The sequence below is a fragment of the Camarhynchus parvulus genome, chromosome 3 (genome assembly GCF_901933205.1).
Source record: "Camarhynchus parvulus chromosome 3, STF_HiC, whole genome shotgun sequence".
In the NCBI taxonomy this organism is placed as follows: Eukaryota; Metazoa; Chordata; class Aves; order Passeriformes; family Thraupidae; genus Camarhynchus; species Camarhynchus parvulus.
This window is the reverse complement of record NC_044573.1, coordinates 11,445,489-11,468,059: the sequence shown is the minus strand read 5'-3', so window position 1 is coordinate 11,468,059 and position 22,571 is coordinate 11,445,489. Positions and strand designations below refer to the sequence as shown.

Below are 22,571 nucleotides of genomic sequence, written 5' to 3'. Positions count from 1 at the left end.
AACCCTCATTGCTTCTGAAATCTATATAAATAAATAATTCCACATCCCTAACACTGCTGAAACAGCTGACTTCTATTTAAGCAGTACCTTTGTTTGACTAAGACTGGAGTCAGTTCCAAGGGGAATTTACCTATATTTTTTTCCCCTGCAAGACAGGAACGATTGCAAGGGATGGCAGATGATGTCAGTGGAGAGCAAATGAAGATTATAAGTTTACAGAAATCGTGCTCTTTGCTTCCCAGCTCTTTGGGAGACACTGGATGCAATTTTTTCCCCAGCATCTTGGTAGCTGGACCAGGCAGAGCCATTGGCTTCTGGCACATCAGCAGAGGTGTGTCTGCAGATAACCTTGTCTGCTACTCTGCTGCAGTCACTCTTAGTGTCTGCAGCATGAAAAAGATATTAACTTCATCCTAGATATCTTACTGTAAATGAGAACTGAATACCTTATTGGAGTATGTTAAGATAAAATGACATAAAAAATTACTCTGATTTTAAGAGTAAACAGTTGTTTGAAAACTTTACCCAAAGCCCAAACCCTGAAACTATCTATTTATTAAAACAATAAATTGAGGTTGGTCTGATTAGGAGCAAGACAAAATCATAAAGGCAGTAAATATGCTCAAACCTTTCCATAACAGTGAGAGGAAATGATTGTCATCTTGTGGTGCAAGGATTCCTTCTTAAAACAACTTCTCCGATGCACAGCTCTTCCTCTCAACAGCGCCCAACCAGTGCTTTTGTACTGCCTCAAAGACCAGCTTAGGAGAAACTGAGTTCTAAAAGCCTCTTCTACCACTTACGAAAATCTTTGCATGAAATAATAGCAATTGAGCAGTTTTACATTATGTAACAATGGATTAGAAAGTTATTATTCTTGACTGTATTTCTAAGTGGTTTAAGATTTAGAAGGAAAGAAATCTAACTATTTTCAGTGCCCAGTTTTCATTAATACTGCGAAAAGAAAATTGGAATTGCAGGTTCCAGTGGTGTTTGTGAATTGAAATTAGCAGATTGAAAAACAAAACAAAACAAAAAAAGACAAAAGGACGCCAAACCTGTTTTCTTTACATTTATGCCTTCCCACAAACTGTGAATAGGAAATTACTCACAAGACAGAAATGTTTAACTACTGCATTTGCAATGAGGCATGAAGGCAATTATTTATGGGACACATATTAATTTTCACTCTGTGTGCTACCATTGTGGACCTGTTTGTGGTTGATTTTCTGCAGCATTGCTGGATTCTGGTGAGCTGGTTTCTGAGCTTGCTGCAAATTCAGCACCTCTGTACAACGAATGCCTCTGAAAAACAAACCCCAGCACTTCCTCTGCAGAACTGGGGTAGATGCAGCCCAGCTTCAAAACTAGCATGAAGTCTGCTGTAGACTTGTGTTTAATAAAGGAAAATTCTTAAGGTATCTGCTCTACTCTTTGGTGTGCAAACCCAGGATATAACACATTAAGATACCTCTAAAGTGACATCAACTAACTTAGCTTGTTATAAAAATAGTCCAGCAGTGGAACAGCATCCACAGCTAAAAAGACTGGTTTGCTAAGGAGCTAAACATTCTCTCTGCACTGAGCAGAGTGCTGATTTCCGAGTGTAATGATTTGTCATATATTGACTTCGAATCATTTGCAAATCCTACCAACTCCTTAGCACTGCAGGTTTTGCAAGTAACTTCTTTTTCCCCTGTGGCTGAGAGGTGAAAGGTTGTTTTCTCAACCTTTTAAAATGTCATCACAAGTCCAAAGGGAGATTGGATAGTTGGTTGTACAGTGCCAATTGATGGAGCATACCAAATCAGTGGGGTTTAGGAGTTACTATGTTTTGCAGAGCTGAGGGGAATATTTCACAGTTTTATAAGAAGCTTTTGTGAAAATATTTTCCACAAAACTAAATTTAATTTTAGCCAAAATAGAGAATGTAAACCAATATATCACTTAATGTTTTTAATAGCCTTCATCCCTGTGGTTTTACCCTTTTTTTAGTATATTTTAACATTTCAGTTGCATTGCTTCTCTTTTAGTATTTCTTCTCTCCAAACAAGGATTCTATCTTAACCACTTAAGGTGTCCTACCTCTCCCCACTTCTGTATTTGTCATTCAGCTTTGTATCTCTCCTTATTTATTTTCTATGTCAAGTTATTTTTCTGGTTTTGTGTGCATTCTGAGAAATCTTTGGTCATTTGCTACTTTGTTTCAGAAGTTTTGACTCACTAGCAAAGTCAGTAGTTAGTCTGTATTTTAAATTGAAGTATTCCTAAGTGGGCGGGGGGAAGATTTTGCAAATAAGATAACATAAGGAAGACAAAACAGAAATATAGAAATATTACACTACTGACAGCATGTTTTCAAGCTAGAGCTTAGCTGCTGCAACTGTGGGCCACCAGTTCAGACAGCTGAACTGGGATCATTTGCTCAGAGAGTTGCATGCTGCTCCTGCTCCCTGAAGACTCAGTGTTAAAACAAGAAAAGAGCAGGGGCACTGGAAACATAAATTTTTGGTGGCAGCTAACAGTAAGATTGGCTGCATTGAACCAAAACTCTGACATTTGGGCTCCACTGACTTCAGGAAAAGTTGTGCTATGAGCTTTGCCAGATCAAGGTTTCATTGCTTGCTATTTTTAACATTGTCATCTCATTTTAAAAAAAGGCAAAAAATTCCAAACCTCCTTATCTAGGAACCAGTTTTGAGCAGAATACCAAAATTTAGTTGTAAAGCATGAGGAATCTGCTGGCTTGGCCTGCAGAGCGTGGAATGATTCTTGCTCATGAAATGAGCTGGGAGGTGCAGACACCCACATTCATCTCACAACTGTGGGTGATTCCCTGATTTTCCTCCTTCACTAAGCAGCTACTACATGAAGAGATAAATGCCTATGCCACAAACATTATATATATATATATATATATATGGCTTGAATGTTGAAGCAGAAAGCGCAGCATTCAATTTACTCCAAACACTGTCATCAAGTCAGACCCATTACTGACAAAGCTGATAATATTCCTGGGAGAAGAAGAAGGGGCCAGGCTTTCAAGACATGCAGAATATCCTTGCACACACACTGGGGGCGCAGCTGCTATAAATACTGAGCTACTCCTGCTACCCAAAGGCTCAGATTCAGCAGCTACACTTGTTCAGCATGAATCCTATCACTGCCTAAACCATATATGCTTCTCTGGGAGTGGGAAGATAAAGACAAATGGAACTCAGGATGGATATAAGTTACATTTGATATAATTAATGTTCTTTTTCTCATGATAAAATTATTAAAATTAATAAGACTGCCTTGTTTTTCTTTGCTTTTCTCATCATAGTCTATAAAACAATTCTGGTGTTTCTGATGTTGGCACAAGGGAAAAAAGTTTGAGATATCTATAAAGCTTTGTTTCATTTCAGAATATAATTCCTGTGTTCTCACTTCTTTCATCTTTCATTTTTCCCTTTTTGAAACTTTTTAAAGGGTACATTCACAACATATGATGTTTTCTAGATCTGAAACTACGGTTTAAGCCAGTTCACATTTAAACCATCAAATTCCCAGATCTAGACCACAGCCCTTAACCTCAGGGGAAGTGCTGGTTTTGAAACCTATATAGAATAGCATGTCAACACAGCAGAAGAAGGTTTCATTCAGTTCTTTATATAGTCAGAAGGAGATAGCCTAAGGTTAGACTATTTCAGGTACATGCACCCTCATTATAGGTTACTTTTGCCTTGAATTTTTCCTGCTTCCATTTATGAGCAACATCCTTGGAGAATACCTAGTTCTCAAACTCGTCAGCATTCTCCTACCGCTTTGCAGGATGTCAAATTACACAACTCACACACCACAACACCCCAGTGCTTCTGCACAGGTTTAAATTAGCTGTGAGCAAGGGGTTGAAAATTAGTAGCAGCATCCTTAGTGCTAGGTAGGCAAGAGCTAATGGGTGTTCACACTCTACTGGCTGCCAGAAAACACCAGCAAGAAGTTTAGTTTGTTCTTGTTTCCCTCGTCGGGCAGAGGGGTCAGCAAACCAGTTCACTGCCAGCAGTCTGGTATGATGGCTAGTGGTTTGAGAACCTGCTGCTGGCAGGCACCAACTACTCTAGAACACCATATTAATTGAATTTATCGGGTATTGGAAATTTCCTGTAGAATTTCAAATAACTGGTTTAACATCTTATTGCTCAGGTTTGGTCCGAGAAAGCCTTGGCATAGCAACTGAGCAATACAAAGCTAATTCAGGTCAGTATTTTGGCTATAAACCTTCTCCTACCTCTGCAAAATATTGTCTTTCTTCTACCTTTTTCATGAAAAATAGTACTGTGGAAAAGTGAGTTTCCTTCACAAAAAGAAGAAATTCAATGCATATGCATTACAAAGCTACAGGAAACAGTTTCAGTATAGTGTCCACAGTCTGCAAGAAAATATGAGCACTAGATGTAGCAAATCAAACCAGACTAAAGTGTAGTTCAAGGAAAACAATGAGGTTTCATCAGTCTAGGCACCAGTAACACACAGACTAATTTCAAACAAACTAGAACTCATTTATTTATTCACCAGTCTATGTGCACTCTTGATCCTAACTTTAAACTTGATTTAAAGGACGAATTTTTAGGATTATGCACTTTAATTTATGATTTTTTAAGCAGATCATCATGAAAACTAATGGAACTTGTTCTAGATTCAATCATCTCTCTACTTCATCTTTGTGTAAGTAAATCCTCTGTCTTTCCAAAACTCCTTATTGAATTAGAAAAAAGAGTCTCAGTCAAGTCAATAGATTACATGCCTGTTTCTGAAAACCTCCATTTTACAATTACTATCTTACTTATTTTTTGCATTTTTCATCCAGAGTGTGAAGTTCACCTGTGGATAATGTTTTTGAAAGTACATATAATCCATATTTGGCCTTATTTCATTGTTTTCAGTAAATATAATGTGTTTTACAGGCTGTTTTTTAATTCAGTGACTCTCTGGTTCCAGATTAAAAAGATCTACACTGTTTTTGAAAATGGTGGAAACTTCTCATAGTGGAAGGTGTCAAAGAACACACATCTTTATTTCTGTGGCTAACAACAAAGAATAACAAAAGATTTAGAACTTTCTAGAACCTATTTTCATTTCCTAATGATACATGCACAGTCACTGGAGCTTAATGTGTTTTATTACTGAAAATCTTGAATACCAGGCTTGAAAGCCGTGTCTGCTTTGTAGAAGAGAGCATTGACATAGATCTAATTTCATTTTTTTCCTTTCTGACAAAACAACTGCATTCACAGACAATTAATTTTTAAGGTCTATGCAATACCTTATCTGTAAGCCAGGTTCTTTTTTGGAGAATATCAAAAAGAATAGGTCAAGCAACTGCTCATATACAAGCAACAGTTTTTCCTGCAAATTTTTCTAGGGAAAACTAGGAAAGTAAGTCCTCAATTAACTTGAATTAAAGGATGTGATATTCATGGACATTTCACTGAAGTATCCAGGGAATTTCCTAGTACTGAAAAATCTAAGGAAGTCAGTGGATTTGTGCATGGGTGATGTGGAGGGCCTGGTTTGGTTCTCCAGTCCTGTTGTCACAGCAGCATCTTGTGCTGCAGCTTTGCCTGTAAATACCTTCAGAACTGACTCACTAGCTGTCTTTTACATCTTTAAAAGAAAGAAAGATAACAGACCCCTCTTTCTTTGGACACTCTTTCAGGCACATTGAGTAATGTGCCCATTTTTATTGAATTATTGTTCATAAAGAGAACATTTCTTGGAACTACTCAAAATGTTGCCACCTGGTTTTGTCCATTCTGTGGAGATGTCCATCTCCAAACCACTGAACATGAAACAGCAGGACTAACAACTGCCACTTAGTAAATTTCTCTGCACAGGAGTTGCCTTTTCATGTTGTCTGTGTATGTCTGAAGCATGAAATCAAGATTTGTGTTTCCACACAAATAATAACGCCAGTTTTTGCACCCTGAATGTTTGCTAGCTGGGATTAAACCCCAGCAGCCATTCTTATTTAACTGTTCTGTGTTTGATAGAAGTGAGAAGACCCAGCTTTAGCAAGGATGTCCATGGGATATGAATGCACACTCAAAGTTCACCCAAGGAAAACCGTTCATCATTTACGCGCCAGTGGACACAACTCTTGTGTGAGTTAAGGGAGAGCCTTGTGTGATTTACAGCAGTCTGCTGTCAATATTTCTTACCACAGAGAACACTGAGCTGCTGGTATTGCACTGCCAGAATACCACTGTGTGCAGGAAAAAGCCACCTCCCCTGTATCCATCCATATTCCTTTGTCTGACACTAGGAATGTATGAAAATCCCAAGGAGTGGCTAGAAGCCTCCAGTTCTGCTCAGTATTCCCAAGTTTCAATGGCATGGCTGGCAAAGAGTACAGGTCAGCTTTGGCACGATGGATCAATCATGGTTTTTAACCTCACTTCTTTAGATAATTAGGAAAAAAAAAATCTTTTTGATCAAATTCAAATTAGAAATGCCATATTTGTAATTCACAGTGACAGGCACTAGGACCTCAGCCTCTTGATAAAGAAGTAGTTGAGTTAACAATAAAATAATTTGGAAAAATGCAGCATTTACTTTCTGTTCCTCTGGAGAAGGCTTTATGATTTATTTTTTAAAAATTAAATAAGCCTTAAAAGTATTTTATCTTTAATTGAAGGAAGATTAATCTATATCTTAATCTCCTCAGTTCTTTTATGCATAGCCATGGTAAGTGCTAACACTTGGAAAGTTTGTAAATAAAGCATAGTTTTCACCTTGTAGCAGCTTATACAGAGATAACTATGTGTATCACATCTAAACACTTTAAAAGTCCAATTCAAGACAACCTAGTGATATTTCTGGCACTGGAAATGCATAAAGAACTACAGGATAATTGGACTGAGGCACAAATATTCCCTTTATGTCTCAAGCCATAATGAACACAGTAACCCTATGAACTAACTGTAATTTTATTTTTCTTTGTTTCAGCTTCTTGCACAATGAATTCCATGAAGAGCATTAAACAGGGCACTTGCAGTGATGTATAAATTATAGGAGTCACTTCACCTCCTACTGCAATGTTATCTTGCTGCCAGATGCACCAGGAATACAGTGCAGTAATTCGTGACGGGAAAATAAAGCAAAACTTTTAGTAATGAGCATAAAGCACTCACAAATCCATATAACACAGCTCTGCCTGTTAGAAACACAGGTATCAATGGTGGGATCAAACCTAAACCATCACAAGGTGGCTGAGAACATTGGGTTCTGAGCCATCTCATCTGTCCAGCATGCTGTCACAGAGAAGAGGACATGCGTGTGTAGGAAGAAGTTTGCATGTGAAGCCCCACACTGTTCTGCTCACTAAGGACTAAGCCTTCCCCAAAGCAGTGACTGCTCTCTAAGAGTCATCTTCAGCAGTGGCTTGTTCACTCTCTAGGCTAAAATGGTGCTTTGGAGATTTCTGGTTGTCACCTGTTGTTTTCTGCAATGCAATTAGTCTGGCCAACATGTAGGAAAAATTAAAAACATGCTCAAAGATCAGTCCAGAAGCATCTATCCTATTAGCCATTCTTTCTTAATAATATAGGAAAATAAATTACTTCATTTATCCCTCTGAATTAAGAATTAGGGCTAAGAAAGCTAACCAGTGCTACCAGCTACCATACCTGACTGAGCTCTGTCCTTTTTATCCACAGAATGGTAAAGGACAAGATCTGCCACCAATCAAACATTGCCCTGGGAAATGGGAGCCAAAAACTGCCAAATCAAGAGATGAAGGAGTATTTTCTTTGGTTGCAGCATGTGGAGTTCAACTGGTTGAAAGACACTTTGAACCTGAAGAAAAATCCCTCCTTGACTTTGAAGATTACCTTCTGCTAAAATTCCCAAGACCAGTGAATATACTGGCTTTAAGACCACCAAAACCTCTGCTTATCCCATTTCAGCTGGGGCTGTAAGAGAGGCTTTCAACCCAATTGTGAGCTTAAACCTCTTTTGAGTCACAAATTTGAGAAAGATTTAAAATTCATTTGCAGAAAAAGAACTGTTTGTGTGTTTGTCTAAAACTGCAAGACTTTTTTCCTGGTTGAGATTTCCCTGCCATTAAACTCAGTCATTTCACTTCATTTGACCCAGCTCAGACCTCTCTGCCTTTTGGAACATTTCAATAGCTACAGAAGTGGTTAGATAATAGCTAACAAATAAAATACCAGCCCAGAGTAACTGGAACAAATAAGCTGTGTAGCACAAATGCTCACTGAAACTCAGCAGAAATCAGAGCTCTCTACAGAGCTCAGCATGGCTGGAACAGCAGCCCTGATGTGAAGAATGGCAATTTGTCCACCTGCAGTTTTATAACTCCTCATGTAAAATCAGTAAATTGTCCCAGGTCTTCTTTTTTTTTTTTTGATAAGTTACCACTAAATTTTTTTGTAACTTGTCTACAAAATGAAAAGGTTTTATTATGTCCTCCATAACATGAAGTTAAGGACATATAAACTGTTTTTTTATTATTATTGTTATCATCATCCTCAATCTTCATGTTGTTACTGGTATTTAGGGGAAGGTGAAGAGACTGTGAAAGCAATACTTGTTGCCTTACTACACAAAACATAATGCAAAAAAAATATGTTGACTAAGTTTTGCATGCTAATAAATTTGTTATGACTTCATCCAATTATGGCACATTTAGCAGTTTGTATACCACAATGAAATCTGCAATTATAATTTTTGTGACTTTATGTTCCAGACAAGATGATGGGATTGCTGCTCAGCAGCTCCTAATCGGGTTTACATTTTTATGTCCTGTATGAAATTTGTGGCAAATTGCATCTTTCCATTTATTATTTAGCAGACAGGTGCACAGAAAGCAAAGCTGGTGGTGGCAGAGTGGGACTTGTTAGCCACTACAAACTGCAACATATTTGTACTAGGAAAAAAGCCCTATTTTATGCATAAATCTCACTAATTAGTAAAATCTGGATAAGCAGTATTTTCTGTGAGATATAGGCGTACCATATTCAAACTGTTTGTTGAATAGGCTCTCATTTGGAGCTGAGAACATCGGTTAGAAACAGGCATGTTATGGCCAGTCATCACAGAAATATTGAGTTATGGCTCTCTTAATAAAACTGCAGGGGCTTTGGCCATCCCTTGATTGAATTCTTGGTAGAAAAGTGTTGACCACACAGCTCTGAGCGCATCATCTCTTGCCATGAGGTGGATTCCTTTGCTGAAGGATCCCAGACTACAGCCTCTGAAGTGAAAACACAAAAGTAAAACAGCCCTAACCATTGTATTTTCAGCCTCCTAGAATTACTTGTTGGGATAATAAGTTTCACCACCATTAGCGGGGACGTTGAGGAGCAGCTGTGGAGAAGCCAGTCTGGTTTGTGAAAAGGGTTAAGGGGGAAAAGCTGAACTGAACCATGGAGATATTTTAAATGGAGGGACATATCCTTCTGTATCTCCTATTCCAACTGAAAAGAAAAACAATTATCAGACTCTCACTGCCAACAGCACTGTGCTTCTCTCCTTGAATTCCAGCCTACTGTTAGGAGCAGCTCAAATCCACATGGAGACTGCAGTATTATGGAGATTGAGCAATGCCTACCTGACTATTCATGGAAAAAGGTTATTCATAACACTAAGTGACTAAGACTAAAACAGAGAGACTGATATGCCAGAAGTTACAACTTCAGTAACCCCTTTGGCTCAGGTATTTTCAAGTATGATAAAATGACAAGGCTGATGAAGGCAAATTAGCAGCTTTTAAAAGTTGAGAGTGGGAGGATGAATGACATTTTGATGAGAAGAATGACAGATAAAATGATCCAGACAATTGGGATTATGCAGAACATTATTCCTGTGCCAATCCACAGTTTTGTTTTTTTTTTTAAAGCAGTAGCAGTTGGGATCTGACAAATGAAACAGTAAAACTGTTCTCAAATAAACAAAAATGAGGAGTGTAGCTGTGTGATGAATGCTAAGATAAAACAGGAAAGCTGAACACCAGCATGTAAAGCTAATGAAAATTTCTTGCTGAAAGGCTAACATCCACATCCTTTTCCTGAACCATAGTTTGGACAGAAACAATAAGCTGTCAGAAAGTTTCATTTCACCTCTCCCATTCTTGCACCCACCAGCCAAATGACTCTGCATAGCTCAACACTACCAAACACCGCAGCCCCAGAGCTCAAACTACCTCAGAGAAGAATTATTCTAAAATTTCATTGGCTTTCAGTGAGCTGTAAGCCTGAGAAAATATAAATACCGCTTTAATACCCCGGTGATTTGGAAAATTATTTAGTGCTATGTAACCAATATATTGCTTTAAAATTACCTTATAAAATAAAATAACACCCCCCTAAATGTCAATTTGTCTACTGAACAGCACTGCCTGAGTTAACTACAGCAAGGAAACAACAGGCATGAATGAGCTCAGAGCCATTAGAGCTACTGCACTGACTCATACTGGACAGGACAGTCTTGCTAAACTCAAGAATTTGTAAATGAGAATGAAGGAGCAGGAAAAAAATATCCTTGAATATCTTGATCATAATGTCTAAGATTTCTGTGAGTGAAATATCTCCCTGAGAGGCACAAAACTGTGTGAGTGTACCTGTTGCTACTCAGTTTTAAGAACAATCATTCACCTTAATGGAATTTTGAAAATACTCTGAAATCCTTTAATTGTAAAGCAAAAGAAAATAATCCTGAAGTATCATCATCGAATCTGTGAATTGGCTCCTGGAAGAGCTCAAGTGCCATCCTGCAGGTCTGTCAGACACTTAGACAAGTCATATATGCCTTTACTTCAGTTTAAGTAAATAATTCTTGCATGTGTGTATCAAGTTTTGTGACTTAAAATAGGAACCATGCATTTGCATACGAAGAAAAATTTCCTTTGTCTTAGGGCTATGTAGACGTTTCTCCTGCCCCAGATTTTGGCATCATACTAAGATGGCTCTTAGTTGCTATTTGCATGAATATATTAATTTCAAATTAAATTGGTTTCTACTCGAGCTAAATATGTTACTGCACAACAAATAGATCTTAATTCCTTTACTATTAAGTGAAGTAGCAAACACCAAAGATTACCACATTACCTCAGACAACTAGCAGTGGGCATGCTACCAAACAGCAGAGAATTCAAGGGAATTCTGGGGAAAATTCTAAGGAAAACTGAGATTTATCCATACGGGTGGTTCACTCAGGAAATTTGAAACCTAAACCAAACCAACAAAGAAGCAGGAATAATTAATTGGACTATCTAGGATTATTTTAAAGGATAGGAAATTTTGCAGCCCTTTCACTTCAATGATAAATGTTGGTATTTTTAGAGATGGTACATAGTATTTAACTAAACATAATTGAGGATAATTGAACCTTTGGAACAGATTTCTACAGAAGTTGTGGATGCTCCATCCCCTGAAGTGTCCAAGGCCAAGCTGGATGGGGTTTTGATCAACCAGGTCTAGTGGAAGGAGTCCCTGCCCATGGCAGGGGTTTGGGACTAGATATAATTAAAGGCCTCTTCCAACCCAAATTTTGCCATTATTTCACAGAGGAGAATTATTACCAAATCTCAACTATTCAGCAGAATAGGAAATATATGGCCAAAACACTACCAAGTTTTTTTTTCATGGCAAATACTAGAATATCAAAATGTCTTGTTTCTGGTTACAACTAAAACATACACTCTGAATAGGCTTGTCTTGGCAAAAAAACATTTAAAAAATGAAATTTGAGACTGTTGTAGTCTATGTCTTCAGGTTTTATCTATCTATACAAAATTTCATACCACTAACAGCAAGTAAAAATTAATTCAACTCTACCTTCCAGTGCATGAAGGCAGCCTATAAGAAAAATGGAGAGGGACTTTTTACAGGAGCTGACAGGACATAGGGAAATGGATTCAAACTGAAGTACACTAGGTTTAGATTAGATATTAGGAAAAAATTCTTCCCTGTGAGGCTGGTGAGGCACTGGAACAGGATTCCCAGAGAAGCTGTGAATGTCCCATCCCTGGAAGTGTTCAGTGCCAGGTTGGAGGAGTTTTGAGCAACCTGATCTAGTGAAAAGTGTCCCTGACTACATCAGGGAGATTGGAACTAGATGATCTTTAAGGTCCCTTCCAACCCAGGCCATTCTATGGTTCCATGACATAACAAGATATTTCCGATATGAAATTTTTATCTTACTGAAGGCAATGCTTATGGCACAAACAACAGCAACACCTTCCTGCTAAATGAAGCGGCACTTTCTTTATCACAACACAGTTGCAGAGGCCCTAGAATGCCCTTCCTGGTCCAGCCTCAGGTCCTCACCCAAGCCATAACTTTGCTCAGACCATGACATGTGCTCCTATCTGATGTCCTGGAGCTGGCTCTGCTAACACCACCAAGAAAGGGCCCAATTCAACCTCTCCTCGAGATGCACAAAAGGACTGTCCTGCTAGCTGGGGCTCTGGGGGACTGGAGCATGCAAATATGAAAGAAAAGAAAGTAATAAAAAAAGTTGACTAACCTAACCCACCTGAGCTCGGCTCACAGGGATCGATGTCCTCATCATCGCTAGGACATTCAGCCGAGGCCACCAGGATGTCATCTGTAGTCTGCAAAGAAAATAAGAGTCAAATAGACGTACTTGAATTGACTGAACATGTTGCAAGTTTCTCACCAGCATGTCTTCCTTTTTTTTTCCTTTTTTTTTGGAATTTATGCAAGGCCCAGAGCGTTTCAGACTTAAAGTGTAATGGTGCAGTGACACTCTCCAACTCTGTATTAATGGGACTTTGCTTTTCAATTTGCACTTGTCAGGATTTAGAATTGTGTTAGATATCCAGTGTGGCACTTACACATTTTAATTTTTTTTTTTTTTTGTAATAAGGACAGAAAGTAGAAGGACAGAATATGTATATTGAAGCTGCTGGTCTTCCCTCTTAATCTCCAATATCTCTACTATGATATTACTGAGAACATTGAGAGCAGTAAAATACAAGTCAAAATAATGAACTGCCGGCAGTGCAGCTGTTAAAACTATTATAAATGTAGTGATGTTTTCTCCATTAACTGCACTTGCTTTCTCAGATGTAGAGTCAAAAAAAAAAGGGAAAAGAAGCAAAGATATCTCTCACTGAGCTGAAAACTATTTAATGAAAAGAAACTCAAGGAAAGAAAACAATAATAAATGCGTATATGCTAGAAATTATTACGGTATTTTCTTAAACAAGTGAAAACATCTTATTTTCTTAAATAAGTGAAGCACAGTGTGAGTGCTATGATTAGGTCCCAGAGCCAAAATGCATTTGGACAATTTTTTGTATAAAGAAATTATATAAATCAAGACAAAGGAGACAAACCAGGGGATGTATGGTAAAACAGACAATAAAAGTTCAAAAAAGAACTGGGGAATTCCTATTTACTGCTTCTTACAGTGCAAGAAGAAGGAGATATTCAACGAAACACTGGGACAATCAATCGGTCAACATGAAAAAATGAGTATCTTTTCAAGCCATCTCTGAGAACAGTCATTTAGAAATGTAATAAGAACATCTGCAGTAATTCAGGGAAATAATAGGAGGGAAATATAAACTGTCATGCACCTGGTCATTACTCAAGAAATTACTAAAGAGGTCAAGAAGACACTTTTCCTATGGGCAAGGTGTTTCATAACTGTCCATTTCAAACTTCTGTTCACCTCACTGAAGGAAATACATGGAGAGAATAAAATACTACATCATATTCAAACAAGAGGCTAAGGACATAGCAGGCAAATTCTTGGATTCCTGTATGATAAATATGCCAACAGCTCATTTCAGTGAATGCAAAACTTTCTTCCTTTATCTCTCCATGGGTATAGAGGAGGGACATAAAATGCAAGAAAGTTTTCCTTCATCAGTTTAAATCTGAAGATGTAAAAATTTTATAGCTGCACAGCAGGGCCAAAGGCTAAGCCATGCTGTTTATCATTATTATTCTAACCAGAGTTTTAAAGCGAAGCATATTACAGTAATAGGCTTTACTTTGTCATGCTTCAAGAATATTAATGAATATAAGCTTTCAGCACTTCTCTGAAGTAGGAAAGTGATACAGGAACACATTCATTAATATGTGAGGCATAACAAAGAAAAGCCCATAATAATAATCATAATATATTTTGGAGGTAAAAGACTGAGGCATAACAGAATGAAGTAACTTGCTGAAGGTAATCAAAAAGGCTATAGACAACAGCTATACTTGGATGCCATAATCACAAAAATTATCTTTCCTTATAGCTGAGAAAATGTGTAGCTAGAGGAAACAACTGTAAACCTGAAATAACTGCCAAAATTAGTTGGCAGATTTGCCAGATTTAAAAAACACCCCAAAAAAAGCTTTCTAGTTGTCCTTCATTTCTACCACGTAGAAAACCAAAGTTGTAACAAAAGCCAGCTGCAAACATCCTCTCGAATTTCCAATGTCCATTTCTTTTCCCCAGATGACAACCATTTAAGCTTGAAAACCAGTAGCTTGGTCTCTTTGAGGAAAATTACCTTTTTTTTTTTTTGTTTATATAAAAAAAAAATAACCAAGTAAAGTTATTTAAAGATAACCATCAAAGCCTGTCCATAAGAAAATATCTCTGTACTGTAAACCCCACAACCATTAGGCATAAAAGCATAATAATAAGTACATAAAGTACCATGAATCTTCCGAAGAGTTTCAACTTGGTAAGTCAAATTTTTCCTTTTGTCCAACACTGGACAAGACAATACTTTTATGACCTGTAGTCAGAATTCTGAATATTTATCAATGGATCACTGAGGAGCTCTACACAAATACCATTAAACAGAGAGCATCACAGGCATACCCAACAGTCACATCAAGAAATGGTCTCAGACCTACTGGTCTGACTGGAATTTTGATTAGGGGTGCTTTGGCCGATCCACAAATGGGTCACCCTTGTAGCTTGAGTGACCCAAGAAGACATGATCAGAGAGATTTATGGGATTATTGCAGCGTCTCTGATTACTCTTGAAATAGGATAGCATGGTAGGACTTTAGGTAACTCTACTTCTTTGTACAATTTGTGATACGTTCAAAATTCTGGTAATTCAAAATCTCTAGAAAAATAATGCACTTTAAGTATTTTCATGTCTGAGAGATACTTTGCTGAGCTACTTATAAGAGAGTGTCAAAACTGTCTTCATAAAGTGACATGAATTCCAATCTATAGAAAGAGTATTCATACTTCTACAAGAAGAAAGGGTTGCTCTTGAATGATATAAATGCATGCATATTATGGGTACAGAAATGAATAATACCTTAAATAAATGCAAATACAGAATGTCAAGAAAGACCTCACAAATGTCTCAGCATATTAAAGGAAGTAATGTGTGTTTCAAAGTCAATATTTGGTATAAAACTCATTTTTTTGCAAGCAATAATCAAGTTACAGTAGCTGAATAAGAAGCAAAGTGATAAGATGATGTGAAAAGTGTTTTTCTTCAGAAAAATATCTGAAGAAGAATTCAAGTTTTAGTACCAATTAAAGGACGTGTCACAACCTGCCCCTATTCACCCCTTTCCCCAAATCCAAACAGCCCTTTGCTGCTACTCAAACATATTTCCAGAGAAAAGGGCAAAGGAGCTGTGAAAGGCAGGTGAGATAGCAGTGACCAAACTACAAATGAAAGCTATTGGTCTGCCTGACAGGATTCAAAATGGGATTCAGAATTAGCTAAAACACTAGATAATATAGAGAATATATAAATTAAACACTGTGGGCCAGTTAGTTTCTGGAGTTATTTCTCCAGAAGAGCTCTGACTGATGCGAATTTACCTGAAGAGAGAGCAGAAGGTGTCAGACAGCCATGGGGTGCAGATCAATAATGCAAGATAGAGTAATATGTTTTACTGACTCGACATTATCTTTTCCTCATGCTTTTTAATTTGGATGGGAAGATTTAAAACAAATCAGTTCTCCTAAGTGAATTGCCATTGTTGCTAGCACTATGGCTAATTTACAGGACACTGCTTCAAGCATTCTCATTAATCAAGGATTTAAAAGTCAGTGGAAAATCCCTTATTTACAGTGAGGGCCTAATAGGATAACATCCAACTGGTATCATCATCATACACGATTGGATTAGAATGTGTCTTGGGTGAGTTGTTCAAATTCATTTCAGAGATGATACTCCAGTTGTAAGAATTTTTTTTAAAAAAATAAAATAGCAGGTGTACAGCATAAAAGGTCAGGCAGAATTTCTTTTAATTGCTTCTTCTTTGTGCATTTTCAGAGATTTTTCAGATTCAATTTGCAGCTATGACTATACAATTTAAAATGCAGTCCACTGTAAAATGTGGATTCTCAGAAAGTTGGACATCTGTACACATATCAAAAAAAGCTTACAATTAACATGGCAATGAAAAAATGGAGCCAAAAAAATCTCACATTTAGTAGAACTAGAATTCATTGCAGAATGTTGGTTCTGACAAATATTATGGGGTGTGGCCCCTGCAGGAATAGGTCTTGCTTACATCAGCTACGTCTGCTTGCAAAAATAAAGAAATTGGGATTTGTCTCTCAGCCAAGAGACAGTTTAAAATACCACCAATCTGCCACCTTGCCTGAGGAAGGAAATGGTGACTATTTCAAGAAAGCTTCTGGCCAGATGAAAAAATGATGCTGTAGTCATGGCTTAAATGCAGTGACAATCTGTAGCTATGGATAAATATCAAGCTGCCTCAAAGGTTACTATCCCTGGTTTAAAACTAGTACCAGAAAATATGTCTGTGCCCTTCTAATAGCACTCTCTGAATGCTATGTCATTAAAAGAAATAATTGGAAATGAATAAACAATACAGGAAAGTAATTTTTTATTATTATTCATTTTTTTTGCATGACTGAGATTAAATACACACCAACTTACTCCGTTTTTATGTATGAAGTCTACTATACCTGAGGGTATGAGAGAAATATGACCTAAAAATTAAATCAGCAATCTGAGCTGTGCATTCATTAACAGTATAATGGATCCTGCATATTTTCTGCTGTAGCATGGCACCAGCTCTCCTTTAAATCATAGCACCCTACAGCTACTCTGAATATAGTTTATTCCTTTCTTGTTCAATAATATACTTTATCCAATGAGAACTGCAAGAAAATCCAAATTACACAATAGCTAAAAACTAGCACTCCTAAATTATTATATGAATTATAACCAGCACAACCCCTTATGACTACTCTTTAAATTATTTCAGATGAGAACTTCAACCGTATAACTCAGAATTACTCTTATTTATTTGTACAGCTCTGGTGCTGAATGCCAGCAGAGACCAGTGCTGTTGTGCCTGGTGCCAAAGGCAGCTGGAAAGCAAAGGTTCTGCTCTGAGGAGCTTTGAGACTGATTTTGGACAGCAAATGAGTGGGAGAGGGAGCAGAGGATGAGAAGGGTCAGGTGAGGATGCTACTGAGAGGCGCTGGCAGTTACACAGTGGCTCTGATCTAGCACATTTCCCAAAATTATGCTCCCATAGAGCAGGAAGGAAGGTCAGAAAGAAAGCAGGCACAGGAAAGCCAGGCAGGAGCCTGTGGCTGGCCAAGGAGATGCTGGGAACAGATGGTGCCTGGCGAGCACTGCCGAGGCTGCAAAGTCTCTCTGAGGAAACTCCACGTGTTTGGAGGCGTCTGGTGAGCGTGGGGATGAGGACAGGCAGGGTGGCACAGACACAGGCAGGCAGCATCCATGGCTAGGATCAAGGGCATGGTCAAGGCATGGGAAGATGGAGCATGGTTGTTTCGGGAGGGGAACTAACCAGGGAAGTGAAAAATTATTGGTGAGGTCACGGGAGCAAAGGAGACAAGGTGGCAAAAGGGGAGGGCCAGGGTACAAGGGAGGTGATATCAAGAGACACAATTATGTGAAGATTAATGGGTAAGAATCCAATGACTGTTAGCAAATGACTGTCTGAAAACATACTTTCAGATATAGACAAGGAAATTAAACCTTTCATTTGCCTTTTCCCCTTTTCTGTAATGCTTAATTATAATCTCTGCTTGCTTCATTTTTCCTCCTGAAAACAAACCTTATTCAAATAATTGCAATTTGGTTCAGAGAGAATCAGCTTCAATTTGCCAAAAGCCTATATAGCTACAGCCATGGTATAAAGAAAGGTTTTGGAAACCCAACAGATAAACACTACTGTCTTCTTCATTAACACATTTTTCAAGCTTTCCTTGAAAAATATGGTTCATGCAACATCTACATATAGGAGCTCAGAGCAATCCTTTTGTACTTTTGCACTGGACACATTAATTTCTGAGGTAGAGAGGGACTTTCCCAAAAACTAATTCCTTGCATATATTCCTTTTACCCCCTTTTTCCCCTTTAAATGGACAAATAAAGTAACCTGCATCAATGGGAGTGCTGGCAGAAACCAACGGGGTATGAAACATCACAAAAGACTTCATGTGGAAAAACTCAGATTTCATCTTTTCAGGATGGGATTAACTGCACAATCTTCTAGCCAAGACTGCATAATTTGTATTTAATTCTCAGTGTAAGAAGCACATCTTTGTGACTGGTTATTGAGAAAGTTGTGGAAAGAAACTCGAATATGTCACATTAATCAGGTGTACTCCTCATCTGGAGGAGTACATGAGGCAGTTTGCAGGGAAAGAGGCAATAGTGATGTAACAGTAATATCAGCTCTAGATGATTTGCTGTTTAGACAACTGCCTGGAACGTTGTATTTAACCTGCTATAGGTCAAACAAGTACATGTGCATCAATTGCTGCTCGTCCACCCACATCCAAAAGGTACTTTCTCAGCACTGTGCTACTGAAAAACGTTATTTCTGGACATGGGTATTAAAATGCTAATATTTCAAACACCTGCACAATATTTATTAAATCTTTTGCTAACTGCTGACATGTTATTACCCTGTAATGTGAAAATACAGTAACTGAAAATCGAAACACTTTCTCAAAACTGGCTGTGATCTAATTAATACTACCAGGTTATTTCTTGAATTGTCAGTGTTTGATGCTGGGAGAAAGCAAAAGCCTTGATTAATAAGTTCCTCTCACAAGAAAAAAAAATAAAGAAAAGAAACCTTGAGGATATAGAAACCAAATAAAATAAGGCCTTTCAGTCAGTGAAATGAGTGCTGTAGAAATTAAACTCAGAGCTGTAGGTGAAAAGCTCAAGATGATGCCTCAGACACCCTGCAGGGCACCTTCAGCCTCTGTCCTCAAATCCCAGCAGTGAGGGGAACACACCTGCTCCACACAGCAAAACAGAGTCACCTCAATTCTAGCCTCCACCTCTCCACATACACACAGTTTATCTTTCCACATAATAACCGCAAAATCCATGGTATTCATTCCATGCAGAAAGACTTTTGGGTTATTTCTCCAGCCACCCTCCTCCACCCAAACATCTAAATTTTCATGGGCAAAATTGCCACAAATAATGGGAATATTTGAGAAACGGATTTATAGGAAAATAATGTCAACAAAACTGTGTGCCTCTAAGCTCAGAATTTGAATTTAATTGCTTTGGTCAAAGTCTTAGAGTCACTTATCTCATCTGTAAAGAAGCAGAGTTGAGAAATCCACATGCTGGCAAAGGTACAGCATTTTACCTCGACAGATAACCAGGCAGCACTCTTCACTAATCTTCAAAAATTAAGGTATTACTAATTAAAAATAAGAAAATAATCCAAACATTTTCCTATCAGGTCATGTTCCTTACCTCCTGCACCATACGGTTTCACAGATGTAGACCAAAAGCAATTTCTATATTAATTTTATTTAAAAATATCACATTTCTTGTCCCCTTTTGAAACTTTTTGGATTTGATGCCTAGAAGATTATCCCACTGTTTTTCTTCCGTGTTTCTCTCCCAGCTGGGTAACAAATGAAAATGCACACATCTCCATTAATACATTTTTCACTGGCCACGCTTCCATATTTAAAGGCTTTACAAGAAGCTGCTTAATAGAACACTATTTAACAGCAGGGGCTACTTTAGACTTCTCTTCTTGAAACAAGCTGATCCTACACTAGCTGTGGCTCTTGGAAGCAGAGTAAGCAGCAGCCACACAGTGACAGAGTATCAAGAATGGGAAAATAAGTTTTATTTTTTTGAGGTAGTTTGATATTTGCATCAAGGAACAGCTGATATTTAACATGAATGTTGGTCTAATGCTTCAAAGCAGTGCTGGCTGCAATCAAGAGTGAATTGTCCTTCTCCCACACCCTTCACATCAAGGCCAACTCATGCCATAAACCCCTGAGCACGAGGAGTCCCGTCAGCATCATGAATATCTTTGCATTGGATTAGACCTAAATCTGTTTTGCAATGGCAGGTGAACAGACCAGGGTTTGATTTCCTTTCCAAAAAAACCAGTGTAGCACTGTCTTGCTTCTGACTGGTTCAGAAATACAGATACAGTAAAAAGACAAAACTGCTTTTATCTGGCAACATTGGGGATAGCTGGCTGGGAATGAGCAAGGAATGAGCTCTCTACTCTCTGTTCACTGCTCCTTTTGCTCCGTCTTGCCCTCTCCCTCCCTCCTGCAGCGGGGCTGATGGAAACAGGAGCTCACTCCCTGCTCTCAGGGCCCTTGGGAACTGCTGGCTGACCCCTCAGCTTGGTCTGACCCAGAGCCCAGAGCAATCCACATGAAGATGCAAGCACAACTAGCCCAAAGCTAGTTTCTCTCTCATGCTGGATCAAAAAAAAACCAAAAAACCAAAAAAACCCCACACAGATGAAAAGATGTGGCACAAAACTGGACTTTATCTCTTGAAGGCAGGCACTCCTATGCAACATGCCAGTTACCAAAACCATGGGCACCTAATTGCATAATGCCTATTCTTTATACTGTGCCATTTGTGAAAGCTGTCATGGCTGCTCGGATGAAGAACAAATGAGTCACTGCCTTACTCCTTTCTCATCTAACTTTTAGATTCACAGTGGTGTAACATTTCTGGTTCCAGAAATAGTTTTGTTGGCTGATTTTCATTCTGCAATTACAAATAGTTCTGCCATGGATCATACGGATCAGAAGAAGCTGTGCTACTTTTCAACTTACCTTTTTCACCCTTATTTCCCCCAGATAATGAAAATAGGTTGAAAACAAAAGACAGATAATCTGTGAATCCTTTAAAAGTCTCTCGTGTTTTCTTTCCAAGATCCTTTCCAGAACATCCATATTCCTCTCCCATAAACACCATAGTTCATTCCAGAGCAAGAACAACAAAAATGCACTTTGATTTTTGTTTTGTTTTTACATTTGCACTGAGCCTAAAATATATGGAATAGAATGTGGTTGATGAAACGCAGTCCTATTATTTTCTCCTAGGCGAGAAAATTATTTTGCCTCTAAGTACGAGGGAAACGTTTCTGGGCATTATGCTTTTATTTTCTGCTATCATTTTATTTTTAGCCATCTCTTTTGCTGAAGTAAACATTTTGGTCTCCATTAATTCTGAACTCACAAAACACACAGGAGACAGTTTTGTATTAACTCAGAGAGAGACTCTGCTTATTAAATGGCAACATTACAACAGTGATAGCAAATCTTTTAATTTATATCCCTGTATTACCAATCACATGTACAGAGATTGTCGAATTTTTGGAATATGACTCTTGCTGCATTTGTATTTATCTCAGAAAACTCAGGCATAGCATTATTAAAGCCTTCAAAATTGACAATTTGAGTTTTTGTCAGGGAAGTGGGGTTGCTTTTAATTGACCATTGAGCTGCTAGTGTAGCCTTTTTTGTTGTTGTTGTGGAGTTTTGGGGTTTTTTTGCAGTTTAATCACAAGTTTTAAGACCATTCTAAGCAAAACTTTAGTAAGTTAGAGAAATGACTGAAATCAACATTGAACACTTTTAAGACTCAGCTGGGCTGGTTGATCCTTGAAGTCTCCTTCAACCTGGTATTCTGTAATTCTGTAATTCACTGAGTTATGAAAATACAGCAAAGTTAGAAAAGTACTAACTATGAACTACACTTCCATCTTTCTTTTACAGTTACAGTACTGCCAGTTTTACTCACTGTGAATCTCCCTGACTGTTAAATTGTGTCACACAAGAACATCTTGGTCTACTGATATCCACGGGAATTTTTTTACGAGTCTCAAAAGAGGGGAAGGCAAGGAAAGCCCTTCAGAAGGAATAATTTCTGAAACTCGCATGGAGTCTCTGTTCTCACTTAGCATGTTTTCAGGGTGGAAAAAGCTTTCTTATCTTGTCAGCAGCACCTTAAACTACTAGACTGCTAGTCATTTAGGTAAACCAGCCATCTCATCTTGCTCCAGAGACAAGTGAGAGACTGAGACAATAGAGGAAACATGGGGTGTTCTATTCAACACTGACCTACCCATGTCATGTTCCTCAAGTTCATTTGAGCACGTCTTAGGCTCAAGGCAAATTATTTTGAGTCAGTCAGATCAGGCAAGAATCTGCTAATATCCCTCTCTCAAGTCCAGTTTTCCTCTCCTGAAGGAAAACGACCACTAGTCCAAGTGCCAACACTTTCCTTCCTCAAGTTTTAAAATAAAGAATAAATT

At 38.1% G+C, this 22,571-nt stretch overlaps 1 protein-coding gene across 36 annotated transcripts in view; it reads right to left on the bottom strand.

The window, feature by feature from the left end:
- The window catches only part of NRXN1 (neurexin 1), a 675,546-nt gene that overhangs the window by 6,648 nt on the left and 646,327 nt on the right, over nt 1-22,571 (bottom strand). For 25 of the 36 annotated variants that reach the window (XM_030946748.1, XM_030946751.1, XM_030946735.1 and 22 more), the window contains one exon: nt 12,529-12,616. In XM_030946748.1, the coding sequence (XP_030802608.1) occupies nt 12,529-12,616 (88 nt within the window). The remainder of the gene's footprint in view (nt 1-12,528; nt 12,617-22,571) is intronic. The other 11 variants (XM_030946729.1, XM_030946764.1, XM_030946737.1 and 8 more) reach the window with 1 other exon arrangement.